Source organism: Onychomys torridus, chromosome 2 (genome assembly GCF_903995425.1).
Source record: "Onychomys torridus chromosome 2, mOncTor1.1, whole genome shotgun sequence".
In the NCBI taxonomy this organism is placed as follows: Eukaryota; Metazoa; Chordata; class Mammalia; order Rodentia; family Cricetidae; genus Onychomys; species Onychomys torridus.
In genome coordinates this window covers 131903617-131925883 of record NC_050444.1, presented here as the reverse complement: position 1 = coordinate 131925883, position 22267 = coordinate 131903617, and the positions used below count along the sequence as shown (strand labels likewise).

Below are 22267 nucleotides of genomic sequence, written 5' to 3'. Positions count from 1 at the left end.
CTATGTGGCCGTGTCCTAGAACTGATTTTTAGACCAGGCTGGCCTTGAACTCAAAGATCCACCTGCCCCTGCCTCACAGCTGGGAGCAAAGGTGTGTGTCACCACACCCAGCTCAGGTATTCTAAAAACTGAGTATAAGATAATGGACAAGACTTGATAGGTAAATGAATGGGAGAGGGGACTAGGGTCAGGAAAGGGACACACCGCAAGGCTAAGATTAGTGGAACAAGTGACTAGGTACCAGGTGTCCTACCAGAGACAGGCACAGCTGGAGGAGAAGCAGGTCTGCTTGTAAGGAGTTGGTAGAAGACCTCAGATTTGAGTTGTTGAGTTTTAAATTCTCAGGAGACACTCAGGTACTGATGATGTCATTTGGATAATAGCACCGAGGAACGCCAGGTTGAGGTAGAGAGAATGCCACCAATAGGAAGAGGTGGGAATTATAACCAGAGACGAACAAGCTCATCCAACACACAGAATGAAAAGAGCAGAAGCTGAAGACATGATCTTGGGGACCAGTGGAGAGGGGAGAGAAAATGGATTCTGTGCTGGGGTGACCCGCCCGCTTCCTGCCTTGCACTGGCCTGGGTCAGCAAGAAACAAGCGAAGGGCCGGGCATGGTGGCGCACACCTTTACTCTCAGCACTTGGGAGGCAGAGGCAGGCAGATCTCTATGAGTTCGAGGCCAGTCTGCTCTCAAGAGTGAGTTCCATGACAGCCAAAACTGTCATACTGAGAAACCCTGTCTCAAAAAACCAAAAAAAAAAAAACAAAAAAAGAAGAAGAAGAAGAAGAAAGGAGGGAATGTTTGCTGAGTGACTACAGGAATGAACCCTCCTTTATCTCCTCTTCCTTCCCTAAACCTGGGAATATGAAAGCAATGGGAAAGGAGAGACAGGAGAACTCAACATTCTGGGGGTGCTATGATTAGACACATGTGAAATGGAGTGATCAAGGTTTGTTTGCACAGCATGGATTGTGTCCCATCAGATTCCCAAGAGGGGCAGCCGGTTGAGAAGATGTCATTATGGCCCTGGCCTCTGAAGCTCCCAATATACTCTCACCCCTCTTCTAGGTCCAGAATCTCTAGAAGGCAACAGGAGGCATGGGCTAAAGGCCTGGGACTCTGGGTTTCCTTCTAGACACTGACTACCTCTGCTCTAAGTGTCTGTTCTCCTTCCCTGGCCAGGTAAGAAGAAAGCAGTAGCGTTGTTTGACAGCCAAGCCCCGATCTGCCCCATCTGCCAAGTCCTGTTGAGGCCCAGCGAGTTACAGGAACATATGGAGCAGGAACTGGAGCAGCTGGCCCAACTGCCTACCAGGTAAGCCACCTACAGGGAGTCTGCCTGCTGGGGGATTCCACTCTGCTAGGTGCTAGGTCTAGGGGGAGAAGCCAGGTCTTTGTGACTCTTCTGTGTTTTCAGATGTTTTTGATGTTTTTCTTCTTGCTTTACTGTGAGGCAGGGTGTTGAGGAAAGTGAATCCTCAGATTCCAGCCTCAGAGTAAGGGAAGCTAGACAGGGAGCCAGCCACTGTTCGAAGCCCAGAACTACCGTGTGAGGCCTTGGGGCAGGATAAAAGTGGCTATGGGGCCTGGCAGCTCTATCAGAAGTCCAGCCTGGCCCTGTTATTCAGGGGAGAAACCAGCACCTTCTCCATAAATCTCAAGGACCGAGAGGTGGCAATCTTGGGAACGCACTCAAGTGTGTTCCAACCCTAGCTCCCTCCCAGCTCTCTGTCCTTGCCTGAAGGACTGGGCTGAACCTTCCCAAGGTCCTTGGGGGAGGAGCCAGATTATCTAGGGGGTGCAGATGAAGAAGTAACTAATGAGCTCTAATCTGAGCAGTATGAAGTACCTGTTCCATTTTGTTCAAAGGATCTGTGGGGTCAGGAATTCAGGCAGGTCACAGAGGGGTCAGCTGTGTCTGCTCCTGACATTGGATGCTCAGCTGGGAACTGGGACCATCTAAAGGTTCTTCACTCACATGTCTGGTGATGGACTCTTGCATGTGCTTTCTCTCTCTCTGTGGCCTGAGCCTCCCCATCACTCAGTACCCTTGGGGTACTTTGACTTCTTACATGGCAGCTTTGGTCTCCAAAACAAAATGTTCTAGCCAACAAGTCGGAACACTGAGGTGGGAGAGGGCTGCTCAAACTCAGAGCCTTTCTCTACCGAGTCACCTTTTCAAACTGAGCCTTGGAGGTCATTGAATGTCACTTCCAGTACTCTATTGATCAGGGCATTGTGAACCCACTCAGATGCAAGGTGAGAGGACATGTATCCCCTTCTGATGGGGGGAGTGGCCAGATCAGATTATACAAGAACACATGGAATGGAGCTAGGGTTTAGGAACCAGGTGTGCCACACTGTGAACTGCCTACTTTATCCATTTCAAGTCATTAGACCCAACCGATGCAAGGTGCAGGGGCCCCAAAATGGCCTCTGTCCTGGACAGCTCAGAGTGAGAAAGGATTGAGGGTGTGAACCATGGCTGCTACATGGGAGGAGCCAGAGAGCTGAGTGAGGCATCAGACCCATCGGAGAGCAAAGAAGCATTCCTAAGGGAAGAATTTTGAAGGAGGAAGTACTAGTCACCTATTGGCTGTTACAAATTATCCCCAAACTTAATGTTTAAGACATTTATTAGGACCAGTGAGAAGGCTCAGCAGGTGAAGGCTTTCACCACACAAGCTGTAGGACTAGAGTACTCCCCAGTACCCATCGCAGGTAGAAAGAGACACTAACTCACAAAGTTGCCCTCAGTTTCTGTGGGTCATCAGCTTCAGAACAGCATAGTTATGTGATCATGGGTGGCTATGGCCACTAGCTCTGGTTCTCTCCTGAAGCTACAGCGAAAATCACTCGAGGCTACAGTCACCTGAAGGTCTGTCTAGGCTTGCAAGATGTTTCCAAGATGGCTCACTTCTGTGAGCTGCCAGCAGGAAACCTCAGTTCCTCAGCATCTCTCCAAAGGCTGCCTTGAGCTTCCCGCCAGTAAGACAGCTGACTGCCCACAAGCATGCGAACCAAGAAAGAGACCACAGGAAGCCACAACGCCTTCCCCTAAAGTCTACCTAAACACTGGAACATCACCCTAGACTATTCTATCCCCAGGTCATTGCTGGGTGTGGCAGTTTGTTCCTGTAATTCCAGAGACCCAGGTGGGAGTACCTGGAATTTGAGGCCAGCCTGAACTACACAGTGAGACTGTATCTCTAGAAAGGAAGGAAGAAAGGCAGAGAGGGAAAGAGGCAGGAAGGAAGGAGTGGAGAGAGGAACAAGAGAGGGAGGGAGGGAGGGAGGAAGGAAGGAAGGAAGGAAGGGAAGAAGGGAGGAAGGAAAGGAGGGAGGAAGGAGGGAGGGAGGGAGGGAGGGAGGGAGGAAGGAAGGGAGTGAATCATCAAGCCCAGACCATAAGCCCAGCCTTTAACAGCCCACCCATCCCCATACTCAAGGGAGGAGAATTATGCTCTAAAAGCTCTCATTCTTAAAGACAAAAGTATCAAAAGAATCTGTGGGCACACTTTAAAAGCCCCACAGAAGCTATACTACAGTAATAACAATGAACCTCGTGGAACAGTCACTATCTAGCAAGCGCTTTATTTATTCTTCACTCTGAGGTAGGTGATACGGTCATGCATTGCTTAATGATGGGTATGCTTTCTGAGAAATACATCCTCAGGCATTTTTTGTCATGTGAACATCATAGAATGTACTTTCTCAAATGACACTGTCGCTAGGCAATGCTACCTCACGAGACCACTTTCAGATGTGTAGCCAGCCTGTTGCTAATTGTGGTGTGTGACTGCATAGATATTACTCCCATTTTACAGCTCAGGAAACTGAGGCACAAACCATGTTAAGAAACCCTAAGGTTTCTCACTTAGCAGTATAGACAAGATTTGTTCCCAAGCAGTCTTGACGCCAGTGCCCTGCTCTTCGCCCCCCCTCCCCTCCCCCGTCCCTCACACACCTGGGATTGACTTGCCAGGGGCAGGAAAGTGAAACTTCCTTCAGGCTGTCCCAGGAGTTCTGGGTAATACGCTTCCAATGAAGGGGTCCTCAAACAGGAACAGAAAAGAGAGGAACCTGCAGTGTGCTCCCCCTTAAAACAAAAAACAAAAAACAAAAACCCCAGCTCTTTTTGCCTCCTCAGCCAGTGTCCCCCGAGCTCGCTCCGCCCAGGGCTTCTCCCACTCCCTGCTCGTGACCCTGCATAAATCCCTCATCATGCACGTTTCTCAGAGCACCCACACCTCGCGGCTGTCGGCTCACGTCCGGGCCCATCCCTGCACCCCCTGATGCCCACGCCGCCCTCAGCACGCGCACGCCCTGCGCCCCTGGCACGCCCTCCTCCCCACCGGGTGTCTGACAGCCGGACAGCGGGATCTGCACAGCAAGTGAAATTCCCGTCGGATCGATAAAGCCGAAGCGCTGGCGGCGACGGGTCGATGGTTTTATCTGTCTCGGCCCCGCCGCGCCCGGCGCGCTGACAGTCGGACCGGCCGGCAAAGGCGTTCAAGGGCAGCCGCACCCGCGGCCCCCGCCGCCCCCTCCCCACGCGCGCCCCCTCCCCGCGGCCGCTGCGCCCACCCGACTGCGGCCTGGACCAGCCCCGCCGCCGCCCTTGTGATTTATCTGGATTTTTAATTGGAAAAAATTTGCGAATTAATTGATTTCAGGAACTTGCCAATTAACATTGTAATTGGGTGCGTGATAAATTCCCAAGGAGCGTGTCAGCTCCCTCAGGGCTGACGGGCAGCGCGGGCGGAGGGTCCTCAGCCTGGCTGCCCTTGCCCCGCCCCCTGCTGGCTCTGGGGCGAGCCCGAGGAGGGGCAAAGGAGGTTGGGGAAAGACAGAAGCACCCTGGCACCTGAGATCCACCCCATCCACCTTCCTCCTCCCCAGCATCAGTATCCTAAAACACATGGACCGGTTTATGGACCGGGAAACTGAGTCCCTCAGGAGGCCTCCCCCATTCACGACCTGTGGCCAAGCTTCCTCCCCAGCTCTCCGCTTCCTCCTGCCCTTATTCCTGTCCCCTTGGGCTCCTCTCCCTTTGTTTCCTTAGCTGGCTCCTCCCCTCTCCTCTCCACTGCCCGCCCCCTTCGTCCTGTCACCCAGCCTTGGCCTTCTTTGCCCTCTCTGTTCCTTCCTCAACCTAGCCTTCCTGAGCCTGTGGGTGCTGCTGCCAGGCTAACCTCCCAGGGGGTTCTACTTGTGGAACTTTCCAGATGGACCTCTTCTGCCTTCTCCTTCCACTGCCCAACAACCCAGAGCAGGTCTACGCTATTTCTACACACCTGGGGGCTCACAAAAGAAGCAAGGACCTACCAGCTCCTAAGCCAAGGAGGCTGGGTCTCACAAACACTGGCTTGACACACATGTATGCATGCACACACACCTCATTCCCACACAGCTCAGTGTACACACACACACACACACACACACACACACACACACCCTGAAGGAACCACATTCCCAGAGATGAACATTCCCAGGTGCCAGGAGCCACCAAGTCCTCACAGGAAGATCAGTCAAATTTCCCACCTGCTCCACTCTAGGCTTTTCCAAGTTACACCCATACCCTCCCCTCGCCTCACCTGATCCTGTCTTTCCCATCTAGAACCTTCACAAGGGCTCCCACAGACACAAGGACTTGGTCAAGGACAGAGTCAGGAGGGCCTTCCATGCACGGGGATACCCCACGTGTTAATTAATGGGACCCTGTGTGCCAGTATGGAGAGTGGGCTGGGAGCAGAAACAGGGAGGCAAATCAAGGGTCCAGGGACAATTGTTGAGGCTGCCCTAGGACAATGGCTGGAGGGGAGGGGCAGAAGAGGGAATTAAGAGGACGGAAGAAGGAGAAGCCAAGGGACTTAGGTAGGGTACTCACTAGGAGAAAACATTCTGATTTGGATGATTGGGAGTGTGGTAGAGGTAATGTCCACAAGCAGAGAGAGGAAGCAACAGGTAGGGCTCTGGGTAAGCTGAGGCCCAGATGCCGCTGGCATGCTGTTGGGCTAGGACTAGATAATGTATATACAGAGAGACAGTGTACAAGGACATCGATGGGTCTGAAGACTGCAGGGGGATTGCCTCTGAGACCCTTCTGTGGGCCCTAGACTGGAGTTTCCACCCATTAAGAAGAAAACAGCCTTGGGCATGGAGCATACACAGAGCTGAAAGTGAGGCTTGGCTGGTGGGACCTGAGCTCAGAGATCTCTATAAGAGCTGGCCTCTGGGCTGGAAACAGCCTCCTCTGGGAAGTACTTTTAAAAGGCTGGAAAAAAATCTAAAGGGAGACTGGGTAGCTCTGAAGGAGAGGCGGGGTGTAGCGATGGCAGAACCCCCACCCTACTTAAGCCTTATTTAAGGCCGGCCTCGGTGTTTGGTTGGGTAATGAACTAGATAAACAATTCCCCAAATAGATTAAAACGAAGTGTAACTTACAAAGGCGGCTGGTGATGATGGTTTATTCCCGGGCAGTGCACCATTTCTTTATTTCCAAGGATAATTCAGTGTAAATCACCTTAATTAAAAGTGTCAGCCCAGCCCATGAATATTGTACTTAGGAACGCGTTTCCTGGGTCCCAGTTATAATTTAAAACCCATGGATCACTAGGCAGCGAGTGACTGAGAAGGGAAATTGTTGGGGGCGGGCTGTGGAAATGGAGGGACGGAAGGCAGAGTGGCTGGGCTGGGCAGGAGCCAGGCTGCCTACAAGCTCGGGACTTAGACCTCTCTTCAAGTCAAGCCACTCTCCAGGCTCTCTGGGAAACCAAGAAAACTTAGAGTTGACAGGCTGATAGAAGGGGAGGGGGTGGTGGGCGCTATTGCTCAGAGCAAGGGAAGGAGTCTGAGGCCGCACTGGCCATGTGCAAGCAAAGGGTAGAGCTTTGCTAAGAGAAAAAAAAGATGGAAAGATGGGGTTGCCAGAGCACAGGCCGGACATCCTGACCCCGAATGACCCCATTCTACTTACCAGGAAAGTGGGTGTGCACAGGATCAGCAAGACCCTGCCCAGAGTTGCCCAGCAAGCAGAGACGAAAAGAACGGCAGTGTTCTGCACTGGCACCTACGTCGTACGTAACTTTCGAGAGGCAGCGTTAAAAACTCAAATCCCACGCCCTCCAAGGACTGAATGACCACAGAGGCGTCACTTGGTCCGTTAGTCAACTTTGTAAAGTTTTGGTAGGAACTCAGTGAAGTCTCACACATGAGGCCTGTCACTGTCATTGACAGTGGATCAACAGTAATTCTTTATTCCTTCATTTTCTGATCTCACCTAATACACCACAATAGACAACAGCCACAGCCCAGTCTAAGATCAAGTATGCCAACAGTGTAGATAGCAGGGAGCTAGCTCTCTTTGTAGGCAGAGTGGTGATGCCCTCATTTGTTCGCTGAGTGAATGAAGAAGTTAAGAAATGAGAAAAGTTGTGAAGTACCAAAGGAGTTACTCCTCAAGGGCAGCTCAGCTTCTTCTCTGTAAACCCAGTGCCTACGTTCTGGCTGGGCGTAGACCAGCAAGGAACAACCTGTAATTACCTTCGCTAGAACCTTGGCTAGCAGTCAGTCCTTCCTGTTCTGTGTTGTTCCTGCTGTGTGACCCGACTGGTATCTCTAATCTGATACTCAGACCTGGGCCTTCTCCTGCTGTGGAGACTGATGGCCTCTGCACTGGCGTGTGTGTGTGTGTGTGTGTGTGTGTGTGTGTGTGTGTGTGTGTGTGTTCCCCTAAGCATCTATATCTGTAGGTATGCATGTGCCTAAGTGTCTCCGTGCTTTATAGCTGTTTCCATCTCTGCGTGTGTTGTGTTTATGTGGACTTGTATACATGAGCAGCTCTTCATCCAGTCTGCATGGCTGTTGTGAATTTGTCTTTATGGCCATGTCTCTGGGAGTGACCCTGTGGCCTTGAGCATCTGTATGCATGTCTGAGTCTCCGGGTGTGACTGCCTGCATCTATATGCCTGTTGGTAGAATGATAGTCTGTGTATCTGCCTTGAGACGAGGGCTTCTCAACCTCAGCACTATTGACATTTTGGGTCCAATAATTCTTTGTGAGGGGGCTGTCTGGGCTAGTACAGGTTGTTTAACACCATCTACCCACTAGATGCCAGTAGCAACCCCATTCCCACACCCAAGTTTGAACAATCAGAAATCAATCAGAGCTATCGCTGGGGGCTTAGAATGTAGCTCAGCCGTGGAGCATTTGCCTAGCATACAATAGGTGCACGTGTGTGTATGTATGCATGTCTGTATATGGATATTCAGACTTTGTGAGTGTTCCCTGGGTGGGCACACATCCTTCATTCCACTGAAAGTTCCAACCTTAGCCATTTCTGCCTATCTGCTTTTGCTTACACATCACGCATTCCTCTGTTTGGTCTAATGAGTGCCCAAATACATCTGCAGGTATTCCTTATGTAGACACTCACTAAGTCCACACACGCCCCATGTATTCTGCTTTCAATGTATTTGTGTCCTTTCATGCTTCCTGGCTGTGTCTGAGGATGTACTTACTCTACATGTGTGCTTTGTATGTGTGTCTGTGCGGAGAACCTATGAAAATGGGCTATGCATGTATCAACAACCCCTTTCCGTATGTATGTATTTGTGTGTATGCATGGGCATCCGTGCATGCATGCTTGCCAGTGTGTGAGCACAATGCAGCGGTATAGTGGGGGCAGCAGGCAGGCGGGGACAGGAACAGGGATATTAATGTTTCTGAAGTGGATCTGATTTGATACGTCTTGTTCCATTGTCAGCATCTGTTTAGCGGGATTTGTAATACTCTGTGGCTCTGGATCACTCATGCTTAGCGTGGGATGTGGCCTTGCATACCAATTTTGTTATTAAACACAGTCCTTGCCTCCCCCACAACCCATCCATCACCTCCCACCCCAGCCCCCGCCTGCTCTGAACTGCCCACCATATTTCAGGGCCCCAGCTCCCTCCTGCCTGCTGCCCGATGCCGGAGGGCCTGGGGCTGACAAATTGAATCAGGGGGAGATCATTCCTAGCCTAACACAGTTTGCAGCGTGTTGGAGGAAGAATTGACAAGAGTGGTGTCAGCCCCGTCACCCCAATCCCGTAGGAACTAAGAGCAGGCTAAGAATAGGGAGTGGTGAGAAGAACATCTCCAGGACAAACAGAAGCTTCAGGGCTGATTCTAGGTAAAGCCCCTGGCTCCCGTACTCTGCCTGGTACCCGTGTCCCCTCCCAGAGGCCAGCATGCTTCTTGGCACCGGGCAGAGCGGAGCTAGGTCCTGCGCCACTGGGTTGAGTGCACTGGGTGGAGCTAGGCTTAGCTGTCTGGACTATGGCAGGCCATGTCTTCTCTTGTTAACCTACCCTTGTTCACATGACCTAGGCACCAGGTGGAATGGTCACCCTGTTCTCTTCTTTCTTGGCAGCAAAAATTCCCTTCTGAAGGATGCCATGGCTCCAGGTACCCCCAAGGTAGGTGGCCAATTATGTTTTCCCTCCTGCTGCTTCCAACCTAAGCCTTCTGAGATGTGGCCCCTCCTGAGAGAAAGGCATTCCCTGTGGATTCCAAACTGCCTCCAGCATCTGAATGGCAACCTGATGCCTAGGGCTGCATGGTGTGCTGGGGTGTGGCTGGGATTGCAGAATCCATCTGTGTAAAAGATTTCCCAATTTTCTTTTTTCCTACCTAGGAGAGGGGTGAGAGTCAAAAGTGGGCTGAGGTGTGGGCAAGACAGACACCAAGGCTGGGAAGACTCCAAAGAGGAAGGTGGGCTGTAACCAGTGAAGGAAGGTATAGAAATTCAGTACAGAGAGAAGCCAGATCTCCCACTCCTCTCTCTCTCCGTGTGTGTGTGTGTGTGTGTGTGTGTGTGTGTGTGTGTGTGTGCGCGCGCGCGCGCGTGCGCGCGCATTATAAAGAAACAGAGAAGAGGCTAGGTCCATTGAGGAGAGAGTTGGCCCCTCTGAACAGAAACTGAAAGAGAAACTTGAGTGCATCAGAAGGAGAAAGATGGAGAGCGAACATCGCTTGGCCCATGGACGTGACTGCCCGCAAAGAGCAGATGGTACTGTTTCCCCCCAGGTGATGATTGTCAGGGGACGGAGACATGGAGAGGAAGAGGTACTCACTGAACACCTGGCCTCGTCCCTCTGTGGAAGTTCTCTGCCCGCTTCCTCTGAAGTTCTCACACTATTCCCCTGTGTGTGTCATGGTGACTGAGAAGCAGGTGTTGAACCTTAGGGAATGGATTTATTCAGTGAGTGGGAGTGTGGGGAAGTTAACAAAAGCCAAGAAAAAGCCCTCAGGCACCCCTGTACTTTGGGTCAAGATAAAGTGAGGGTATTAGGAGGGTCACAGGAGAGCATGTTCCCTAAAGAAAAACAGTTTCTAAATATCTGGATGGTAGCCGGGCAGTGGTGACACATGCCTTTAATCCCAGCACTTGGGAGGCCATCCTGTTCTACAGATCCAGGACAGGCATCAAAACTACACAGAGAAACCCTGTCTTGAAAAATCAAATAAATAAAAAGTGTCACAAATGTCTCAGTGGTCAGGGGTCCAGTGAGGAAAGAAGCATGAAGTGGTCCATATACTTGCAAGGCCTAAAGTCATCAGTGACCTCTGAGAGGGTAATTTGGGGAAAAGGAGCCAATGACAGGTATCACTTCCATGACTTTAGCCAACCATCCCTTGGGCCTTGGGAAGGAGAAGAGGTAGGCTATTTGTCCTCATTCAAAACTTGTTAAGCCACAGCCAACTACAAAAGGAGGAACAGAGAACCCAGGCCAGCCTGGGATTGGTGCAGACCATGGCCAAAGCCTGGAATAGAAAGGGATAGGGGAACCAGGCAGCTGGGGACTGGAGGAAGCAAGAAGCCACACAGGCCTTGGTGGCCCAGACTGCCATGTTTAATGGTGGAGTAACTGAAGGTCATGGCCAAGCTTCTAGTTCAGCCACTACCTGAGTGTGGGTGGCAGGGCCGAGACATGGGAAACCAGAAGGGCTGGTGTTCTCAGGGCTGGCCCTGGCAGACACACTCTCCATCCATACTTACCTCTCATATACGTGGCCCATAGGTCAGATTGTACACCCAGGAAGTCTTAACTACAGACACATTCCTGCAACCTGGGACACTGGCATACTGAGCACTAGAGGCAGAGAAAAGGGACCTATTCCCAGATAAACTCCCCAAAGCTGATCAGTCGCTGGCCTCTCCTCGGTCTTGACCTCAGCTTTAGGGAAGCAGGTCATAGGAGAAAGAGGTAGAAAGCAGAAGGTTGAAATGAGCATCTGGGCAGACAAGGAGGGAGGGAGGAGGGAGGAGAAGGAGGAGAGGGCGAGGGGCCCTTAGACAAGATTGATGGCCTCGTTGCCATTAAGAAAAAAATTAGCCGGTGGCGGCTATCATATTAAAGGGTGAAGAAGCCGTGAATTATTTTCTTAAAGATCTTATCGTCTACAATGATAATTTTACCTTCCAAAAGGCCACTTTTAATGAGGCGAAGAGCCAGGCAAAAGTCATGATTTAATGCCAGGATTTTTTTTTTTTTCAAAACACATTTTACTGCTTTTTGCTCCATGTTTAAAAAGCGCCAGTGACCTTTTTTTATTCCGCTTGCCCCAGGTGTAATGTGGAGGCCTCTCAGGGCTTCTAACCTAGAGAGAGAGAGGCAGACAGAGGAGGGCTTTGTTACTGTTGGGGGCCCACACACTGTGACACACTGTTCTCTCTCCTCAACATCTTCCTCGGGACTGGAGAGGAACATTGCCTGATATCTTTCTGGCTGGGGCTGTCACCCACCATGCCTCCCATCAGGCTTAGGTAGGTGAATAAGTCCCATTGGGAGGCAATCCCATCCCAGGCCCTCTGCAGCCTCCCCCTTCCTCCAGCTCCTGGACCTTGGATACATCAGGGTACCCTGGCACATCAGCAGCTGGACCAGACCCCCTTACTTCTAGGGTCCTTAGCCAAGAATGTACAGCATGGCCACCGCATGCGGGTCACATCCTAAGGTTCAGTCAGAGATGAAGGATAAATGGCCGCTCCATCTTCCCCAAATTGCTTTCTTTGGGCTGTCACTGGTGATTTGGCATAGTTTTTGAAGCTGGGGAGGGCTTCTAGGGAATTGTGTCCTTCCGGCTCAGAGCCGTGCAAGCTGAAGAAGGGAGGGGGTATGGATTATTTTCAGGCCTCTGAGCACCCCATTCGCAGCTGAACAGGCCTTGGCAAGAGCTGGCTCTTGGGCTAAACATGCCATGTGGTATTTAGAATGGTGGTGCTCGCACACAATTTAAAGCAGACAGTTTATTAATCTAAACTGCAGGCGTATGTAGAAGAGGCCATCCGGGATTGACGGAGGGGGATTAGTTTTGCTGGGGTTTTTGCTGGGGTCATCACCACAGCGTAAGGCTAAATGGACCCAGCGTACTTCCCTGGCTCCATGCTGGAAACTCATACATACTATTTAATTTACTGTCTCCATAGTGGGGCTGCCATCAGCCTGTATTAGGGGCAGGCAAGGTGGCAGGTATGTGGCTTTACCCCCAACCCTTCACATGGGTCCCAGAGTCTGTGTTCTGGGAAGAAGGAAAAAACACATCTAGTTCAGTCTGCTGAGGGTGTGGGTCCGTGGTCCCTCCCCACTTAGAGCTTAACAGGAACAATATTCTAGCTAGTGCTGTGGGGCTTGCCTGAGCACCCCGGGGGCCGTGATAAGAGGGTCACTGGGAGGTCCAGTCCAGCCTGGGCTAAGAGTGAGACATTGTCTCAAACAAAATCAACAAGCAAGGGTCCATATGTAGAACTAAAGCCATCCATCCCCTCTCACAACTGGACTTCTGTGTTGACCACATCAGTTCAGCGTTCACAGTCCTCCATCCCTGTGCCCTCCGTCCGTCTCACTGCTAAAACTCCCAGCGGACGGGGAGCTCCTGGGCACTGAACATTGATCTCACTTGGCCTGGGGTCATGTGTCCTTTTCTTCTTCCAGTCCCTCCTGTTGCCTGCTTCCATCAAGAGGGAAGGAGACTCTCCAACGGCATCGCCACACTCTTCTACCACCGATGACCTGCACCACTCCGACAGATACCAGGTGAGGAGGGTGTGGCAGGAGGCTGGGAGGAATCTCCCCGGGGGAGAGAGTCCAACCCGTGCATGGTGCCGGCTCCTCCTGACGAGGCTGGAGCTGTGTTTGGTGCCCTTTGTATCCAGTGCCCCCAAGTGAACTTAGAAAGCACAGGTGTCCGGGAATGGGCCTTACTAAGCAGCTGGATTTTAGGGTGAGATGCCAAGTTCTTTGGAGCACTTTTGAGGTATCCTATCTATCAGGGAGTGGCTTATGAGATTCTTGTTTTATGAGGGGGCCTAGAAGTGTAGTCCAGAATCACCGGAGATTTCTGAACTCAAAAGCCAGACCTCTGGAGCCAAATAAGCATGCCAATCCTTGAGATCAGGGAGAAGCGGGCAGATATTGCTTGTGGGTGTCATAGTCAAACAGCAAGGAAATAAGTCCTAAAAGATCAGAGCAGGGAGAGGACCTGAGGGCAGCAGTGGGGCTTTTGATGAGCTTTCTCTGAGGTAGAAAGGAGAAAGACCTTCCTCCAGGAGCCCGCGTCTGGGACCTGGAGCTTTGCTTTTGAGACCCACTCAGATGGCAGGAAACACAGTCCTTCTCCAAAGACCAGTTGTTTCAATGGCAGCAGGGCTTTCCAGGGAGTCCCGGTTTGAAAGGAAAAAGAACTCTGATCTGATGTGGAAAGGCAGAGCAAGCAGGTGCGAGTAACCTGGATGGACAGCCAGGGATTCTGTCAGCGTCCAGGGAACCTTGGCTAGAATTGAAGAAAGGTATTTCCTCAGGAACCCTTTCCTTCCAGCTGGCAGCCTGGCTTCAGGATGCCAAGCTTTCAGAGTGGAGTGCCAAGTTCAGCTGGCGCTGGGGATGTGACTCCCGGATGGAGCGCTTGCCTAGCATGGAGCAATTTCAGCACCATTTAGGAAAGGAAGACAAAATTTTCTAGGTCTAAGAGGAGGCTAGACCCCCCAGGCCACTGACTTCTCCTCAGTGCAGGGTTAAAATGCATAGCCCAAGGGGCAGGAGAGTTGGCTCAGTGGTTAAGAGCACTTCCAGAGGACCCTGGGCTCATAACCATCTAGAACCCCTGTCCCAAGGGATGGAACATCCTCTCTGGCCTCTGTGGGCACCACACACAAGTGGTACACATATATACATACATACACATACAAGTAAAACACCAATACACATAAAGAAAGAATAGTATTTTTAAATTATTTTAAAAAATAAAATAAAATGCATAGTCCAAAGTGCCATGGCTGGGGAGAAATCTATGCACCCATGAATGCTGTTTTGTTTTGAAATAGTGTGTGTATATGGGGAGGGGGGCTCAGAAACCCCCCCCCCACACACACACACAAGTGTAGATGCCCATGGAGGCCAGAAGCGTTGAATCTCCTACAAGTGGAATTAGAGATGGTTGTGTTGGTTACCAGGAACCAAACTTGGGTCCTTTGGAAGAGCTCTTAACTGATGAGCCATCATCTCTCTAGCCCCATGAACCCTCTTCTGAGAGAGACACCCAGTCAGCCCTACACTACACTAATAAGACAACCAGGCTGGAGGTGGAAACCTGCCTGGAGGTGACCTGACTCTAGGGACTTTTGGTGTAAAGAGATAAAACTCTGTTCCACAGAGTTCCCTTCCAAAGGCCCGTCCTCAGAGACCCATCCTCCACCCCTGCCCACTGCAGCCTCAACACCTGCTAAAGAGGAAAAAAGACCACCAAGTACCAACTGGCTCCCTGACCCCATTCCTCTCCTCAAAAATGTGTTTCTTTTATTCTCTGTAGAATATGAGGAAAGCCTCTTGCCTGAAAGAATATGCCCACACACTCCTATCTGGTACTTATTTGCAACTGACTTAGAGATGTATGGAAAACCTCTGGAACACATTCGGGTACCCCTCAGACTCTGATTCTACCCCATTCTAGACTCAAGACAGCCTTCCCTATTTTGTGACAGGTTCTCACCATGTTGCCCAGGCGGCCCCAAACTCACAGTGATCCCCCTACCTCTGCCACACAAGTGCTAGTATTACAATTATGTGTTACTATGTACAAACATTTCAGGGGTTTTTTTGGGGGGAGGTCTAGGTACAGAGCCTCATACTATAACTCAAGCTGGCTCACACTTGATGCAATCCTTTGCCTCAGCCTCCTGAACTGAAGGATTTCCAAGTACTTTCTTAAATGACTGATCAAATTAAGCAATTTATTAGCTAAAGTTCAAGGTCCTTGTGTAGTACCAAGATTCTTAGAGCCAACTTGTATTCCCAGTTCATTCTTGGTACTCCCTTCCACAATGTTTCTGCCTCAGCTTACTAGGTTACCAATCCCTGAACGCATCTTCTCTTCCTTCCCTCTCTATGGACAAGCTGCTTTTGACAGAAATCTTTCACCCTATAAATTTCTATTTGTCCCTCAACATCCTGCTAAAACACTGTCCCCTCCAAGAAGCCTCCCCAGGTCATCCATCTCTTCTTATGACCCTGTGTGTCCCAAGTTTTGGCACAGTCGCACTGTATTGTGATCACCTGATCAGATATTCATCCATTAGCTAATAATATATAGCATACCATACCAAAATTGGATGGCATAGCACAAATTAATATTCCCCCTTTTCTCTCTCTTAAAAATTTAAATTACTGTATCTAGCATTTGTTTCATGATGGCATTCCCCATGAAACGTGTTGCTGATTCTCCACCCCCATCTTCTCGCCAGTCCCCCTGGGATGGCCTTCCACCCCATCCCCCAGAGCTCCTTTCTGCTCCCGTGTCACGTGTCACGTGTGTCCCCGTGCCTCTTGGACTCCGCACTTCCTCCTTTTCCTTCTCACAGTCTCCTTCTAGTTTCATAAAATATGCCCACACTCTTGCATAAACATAGGGACACATGCTAGGCTCTCACACTCTCTACATATACATGTATGTGGGCATTACATGCTAGGATCTCACACTCTCTACATATACATAGGGACACATGCTAGGATCTCACACTCTCTACATATACATAGGGACACATGCTAGGATCTCACACTCTCTACATATACATAGGGACACATGCTAGGATCTCACACTCTCTACATATACATAGGGACACATGCTAGGATCTCACACTCTCTACATATACATAGGGACACATGCTAGGATCTCACACTCTCTACATATACATGTGGGCATTACATGCTAGGATCTCACACTCTTTACATATACATGTGGGCATTACATGCTAGGATTTCACATTCTACATATACATAGGGACACATGCTAGGATCTCACAGTCTCTACATATACATATGAACATTACATGCTAGGCTCTCACACTCTCTACATATACATAGGGACACATGCTAGGATCTCACACTCTCTACATATACATAGGGACACATTCTAGGATCTCACACTCTCTACATATACATAGGGACACATGCTAGGATCTCACACTCTCTACATATACATATGAACATTACATGCTAGGATTTCACATTCTATATATATGGGCATTACATGCTAGGCTCTCACACTCTCTCTATATATGTACATGTGGGCATTACATGCTAGGATCCACATGTAAGAGAGAACATGGAATGTTTTCCTGAGTCTGGGTTATTGTGCTTAATATAATTCTTTCTGGATCCACCCATTTGCCTGCAAATTTCATGATTCTCTTTACAATGGAATAGAATTCCATTGTGTAGGGCTGGGGGGATGACTCACTGAGTCAAGAGTTTACTATGTAAACGTTGAGGACCTAAGTCAGATCCCCAGCACCCTTGTAAAAAGCTAGACATGACAGCATAGACATGTGCCTATAGCTCCAGTGCCAGGGGCAGAAGCAGGAGGATCCCAAGGTCTTGCTTATCAGCAACTATTGGACATGAACTTTTCAGGTCCATGAGAGACCATCTCAAATAATAAAATGGAGAGTAAGAAGAGACACCCAACATTTACCTTTGGCCTACATACACACATGCACAGGACAGTATGTACAACACACATACACACACAAATATATACACAATTCCATCATGTATATATAGTACATTTTCAATATACATTCTTTTTTTAAATTATATTTATTTAGTTTTGGTTTTTTGAGACAAGAGTTTTTCAACCTGTGTAGTGCTGGCTGTTCTGGAACTAGCTCTGTAGACCAGGTTGGCCTCGAACTCATAGAGATCTGCATGCCTCCACCAGATTTATTTATTTTTATCTGTATGAATGGTTTTGACTTCATGTATGTATGTGTACCAGGTGAACACCTGATGTCCTCAGAGGCCAGAGGAGGGAGTCAGATCCCCTGGAACTGGAGTTACAGGCACCATATGGGTGCTGGGACCTGAACTTGGGTCCTTTGCAAAAATAATTCCTTTTAACTGCTAAGCCATCCTGCCAGCCCCTCATTATCCATTCTTGTTGATGGACATCTAGGCTGGCTCCATTTCCTTGTTATTATAAATAATGTAGCAATAAACATGGATGTGCATGTGTCTGTGGTAGGATATGGTTGTTGGCTAGCCATCCCCTTGTTCACACAGCTCATTCAGAGCTGGCCTCACCACATGTTCAAAGTTATACCACCCCTGTCCTGTCCTGTCCACAACTACATTCCCCCACTCTCCTCCTTCTCTTTCTTAAAGACTAGGGAACAATGGGGATTGAACCCAAGTCCTCATGTTTGCTAGGCAACCGCTCTAGCAACTGAACTACATTTCTAGCCTACCTCTCACCTTCTTTTCTTAGCAGATTCTAGGTAGTATCCCACTAAGACAGTGGCCAAAGCTACAAGGCTCCTTGAAACCAGAATCTGGAAGTTATACAGCATTGTTTCCATCATCCATCACTTTTTTTTGGGATTTGTTTATTAATTTGTATGCAGTGTTCTGTCTGCATATATGCCTGCAGGCCAGAAGAGAGCAACAGATCTTATTATGGATGGTTGTGAGCCACCATGTGGTTGCTGGGAATTGAACTCAGGACCTCTGGAAGAACAAGCAGTGCTCTTAACCACTGAGCCATCTCTCCAGCTCTCATCCATCCATCACTTTCTATTGGGCAAAGCAAGACCCAAAGCCAGCCCTTAATCAAGGGGTGAGGAAATGCCATTCTGTTTTGTTCTTTTTTTTTTTTTTTTTTTGAGACAGGGTTTCTCTGTATAGCTTTGGAGCCTGTCCTGGAACTCACTTTGTAGACCAAGCTTGCCTCCAGCTCACAGAGATCCGCCTACCTCTGCCTCCCAAGTGCTGGGATTAAAGGTGTGCGCCACCACCGCCCAACTGAAATGCCATTCTGGAGAAAACCTGCAAAGAACAGTGACAACATTTATCACAATGAATCTGACTCTCCACTGGACTTGGAGTTCCTCCAAAGCAAAGACCTTGCCTTAGCCTTCCTTTGTTCAAATGTTTATCTGGTACCATTCCTGCACAGCCAGTGTCCTTGCCTTCATTATGCCTTAGTGTTTCAATGTGAAGAAAAGGGAATAAATGAGCTCCTAAGAAAGCACAGTGAAAGGAAAATGACCACATGCCTCACAGAGTGGGTAATGACTAACCTACGTTCCAGAAAAGGACCAGAAGTCCCCCTTGGTGAACAAGGAAAAAAGATATTCTAGATAAAGGCAATACTGTGTGCAAAGAGCACAGTGGAATATGGAATGGTATATGGAGGGCCCTGTTACAATCCAGTATGCTCTCAGAATTAAAGCTAAACACTCCCTGGATATGTTTTTGGAAAGTGAAATTTGCAGGACATGAAACTGGAAACTGGCTAGGGACCTCCTGCTCTTTCTGCCATCCCAGGCAAATATGCTGGACTTCATAAATCCCTGAAAGCCAAGCATTCCCAACCACCCAGGAGGCCAAAACAGAACAAATTGCAAGCTGAAGCCAAGTTGGGCTCAAGTTCAAAGTTCAACTTAGCTAGACCCTGTTTCATACTAAAATAATGAAAGGTAATGGAGGTGCAGCTCAGTAGTAGAGCACTTTCTTAGCATATTTGAGGCTCTATTTTGATTCAGTCCCCAATTCTGGTAAAAAATAAAATAAATTCACCAAACTAGGTAGAGGGCATTGGTTTCTGGTTTGGATTCCTACTGATCCCTGCTGAGTGTCTAAACTGCTTCCACCATGACATCACTTTACCATCATGGTAAAATTCATGGTCTCCAGACTTTTCTAATAACTTATGAGAAACAAGTTAAAATTTGAAACAGAAATCTGTGTGTCCTTATACCCTAGATTGTCCCTGTGTTAGTCCAGATTCCCACCAGTAACTCATCCCTGAAATGAACAGCTTAAATGATTCATGGTTTTAGTCTATAATTGGTTGGCCTTGTTGCTCTGGGTCTGTGATGGCTCAGACTTCTCACTAGGCCTCACCTCTTTCAGGTTCTCTCACCTCCCAATAGAAGTAAGCCAGAGACCAAGTCTTCAACACATGGACCTCTAGGGGAGATTCTAGATTCAAACTAGAGCAATCCCCCAGCTCTTCATTGGCTCAGGGCTTGCCTCATGTCCTCTCTCCCACTAGATCCAGATGAGCTGCCTTCCAAGAAAAGAAGTATTTAAACAGTGAAAATACACATGATCAGAAGAAAGTTAAGGAACTGAGAAAACTCAGAGGCGACAGGCCCAGTAACAGGGTAGAAAAAAAAAAATGGAGCCTTGCCATACATAGTCCTGATGGATGAACAGCAGTGAGCAGTAGCTATCACAGAGCACATAGCGTTCAAAAGATCTATAGGTAGCTCTGCAAAGCTGCCAAGGGGGCAAAGGATGGAATAGATGTGGTCCAACAGACTAAAGAAGCAGTCAGGGCAGGGCAGGGCAGGTGTGGGTCAAGTTGCAGATCTTCTCCATGGTAAATCCTTGAAAGATTTAAGGAAAGGGAAACTCGTTAATTTTGAACATAAGAAAGATCATGCGTGAAGTGTGGAGGATTGGTTGCAGGAAGGGAAACTGGAGATCAAGAAATAAGCTAGGAAACACCTGCAATTGAGAGAGCTATTAGGTGCTAAGCGTTGTGAAAACCTTGGTTTTCACTGAACCTGAAGAAATCCCGAGGGTTGTCCTCCCATAGCTGAGAGACACGCTGGGCTCTGGTTTTGTGCAAATGATTCATAGCAACCCCAGCTCTGGAGTGGTCAGCCCACCAGTACAAATTTATGCAAGCAAAAATGATAAGAGATGGATATAATCTTACAGCAGGGGAGCTTAAGGTTGTAGAAGATAGACAGGAGATGCAGATAAAATTTAAATATTTAAAGGAGGATTCCTGGGGGGGGGGGCGCGGATTCCCAAGATCCAGAAGATTCACAGGGCGCTGGTGGGTGGCACACATCCCAACACTCGGGAGGCAGAGGCAGGCGGATCTCTGTGAGTTCGAGGCCAGCCTGGTCTACGTAGTCAGTTCCAGGACAGCCAGTGTTGTTACGCAGAGAAACCTTGTCTCGAAAAACAGAGTGAGAGAGATCCAGAAGTTGCACCATGAGAGATAAATAAATGGCATCAAGGGCAACCGAGTGAGCACTCCTGAGAACCTAGGAGGAAGGCGCCTATTTAGATCGCTGTTGGCCTAACGGGCTCGTGATGCCTATGGGAGCTGCAGGAATGGCCTGCAGGCGACGTAATGTGGGGTATCCTGCGATGGGCTGGAGGCTGTGAGGAAGATGGACTTTGGCGGAGACGGGCCCCCGCCGATGATCGGGAATTCCTATGCCTTCTCCCTGGAAAGGCACCCCTTTGGAGGTGCTGCTCTGGGCTGGCGCGCGGGGAGCCGGAGCCCAGGTCCATGCCAGAGGCCAGGCCGAAGGAACGTGGCGTGGTGGGAAGCACCAGTGGGCCGCCCAGGCTGGGGCGGAGAGTCCTTAGGGGCTGTGGGAGGGGCCGGAGGGGGCGGCCCCAGCAGGTTGTTAACCTCGTTGCTAGCCGCAATTTCCTGGCCCGGGTCTGCCCGCACACCCCCTCCCGTGAACTTTCACCCCCAGCGCGTTACGGCGGCGGATCACGTGATCAGGGCCAACATGGCCGCCGCCGCTGCTGGGAGCTGAGGTGCCGCCGCCGCCGGGCAGCCGGGGGGAATCCGCCCGCATCGCCGCCCTCGCCGGCCGGGCTGCCGCGGGGCCCAGAGCGCCGGAGGCTGGGGCTGGGGCGGCACCGCGCGGCGGCCGCGGGGTCCCGTTAAAGCAGCCCCGGCGGCTATGCCGAGGGCCCGGAGCGGCCGGCGGAGCAGGGGGGCCGGCGGGAGGGAGGAAGTAGGTTTGTTTACGGGCTGTTTGGGGCGGGGCGGGCCTGGATGAGGGTCGGGAACTAGGGCAGGGGCCGGGACTCCAGGCCGCGTCTGACGCTCTGTGCTTTATTTTTTGCATCTGCCGGGGATTTTCTCCCAGACCTTCCTGCGAGTGCGAGCCAACCGGCAAACCCGACTGAATGGTGAGTCCGGCCCGGCCCCTCCCTCCGCCCCACCCCCGGCCTCCTCCCTCCTTCACTGCCCGCAGCTCCTGGCTTGCCTGGGTCTCTTCATCATCGGGCCAACTGACTTCTTGGCAGTCACAGCGTCTGAGAGTGCAAACCAAGGCTGCCGCCCTCAGTTTCCCCGTCTGTCTAATGGAGGGTTACAGTACTCAGCTCGTGCCCAAGCCTTTCTAAAGGCCCGAAAGAACCCTGGGGGACAATAAGTGTCGGAGAATGAGGAACAAGCTACACAATTCCACTCGGGAGCTCAGCTTTGAATTTGCAGACTGCTGGGACCTCACTATACAAGTCGGCAGGGCGCTGAGAATGTTTTTCTTCTAGTTTTTAATCAGTGCCCAGTAGTGTGAATGCAGCCTCTCTGCTGACACTTGACAATGCAATGAGATCTCGAGTTCCCACGGCAACAGGAACTAACTCGTCCCAGGGCTCTTTGAGTTATCAGTCGGCCCACATTTCACAAAGGTGATCAGCGTGGGCTCCACAGCTCTTAGAGGCCTTTTCTGAAAGCAGGCCGTGTATGCACTACCTGGCGGTCCCCCTTTTGGATTCAAACCTCTGGAGCATTCCTGTTTGCTGAACACAATTGAATGGTCCCGCTTTTTGTGCTGACTGAGGTGTGGTGTAAGTTGGGGTTCACTGTAAAGGGCTTAGGGTCTCTGGGCCAGCTGGTGGGTAAGACCATGGATGTTTAAGATCCCCAGCCCTTACCACTTGATTGCTACC

General features: G+C 50.1%; 1 protein-coding gene across 6 annotated transcripts in view; it reads left to right on the top strand.

The window, feature by feature from the left end:
- Rnf220 (ring finger protein 220) overlaps positions 1–22267 on the top strand; it is a 235079-nt gene that overhangs the window by 195005 nt on the left and 17807 nt on the right. For 4 of the 6 annotated variants that reach the window (XM_036177306.1, XM_036177303.1, XM_036177305.1 and 1 more), the window contains exons 3-6: positions 1190–1322; positions 9424–9469; positions 12989–13090; positions 21460–21502. In XM_036177306.1, coding sequence (XP_036033199.1) covers positions 1190–1322; positions 9424–9469; positions 12989–13090; positions 21460–21502 — 324 coding nt within the window. Of the gene's footprint in view, positions 1–1189; positions 1323–9423; positions 9470–12988; positions 13091–21089; positions 21329–21459; positions 21503–22267 lie in introns of those variants that run through there. The other 2 variants (XM_036177308.1, XM_036177309.1) reach the window with 2 other exon arrangements.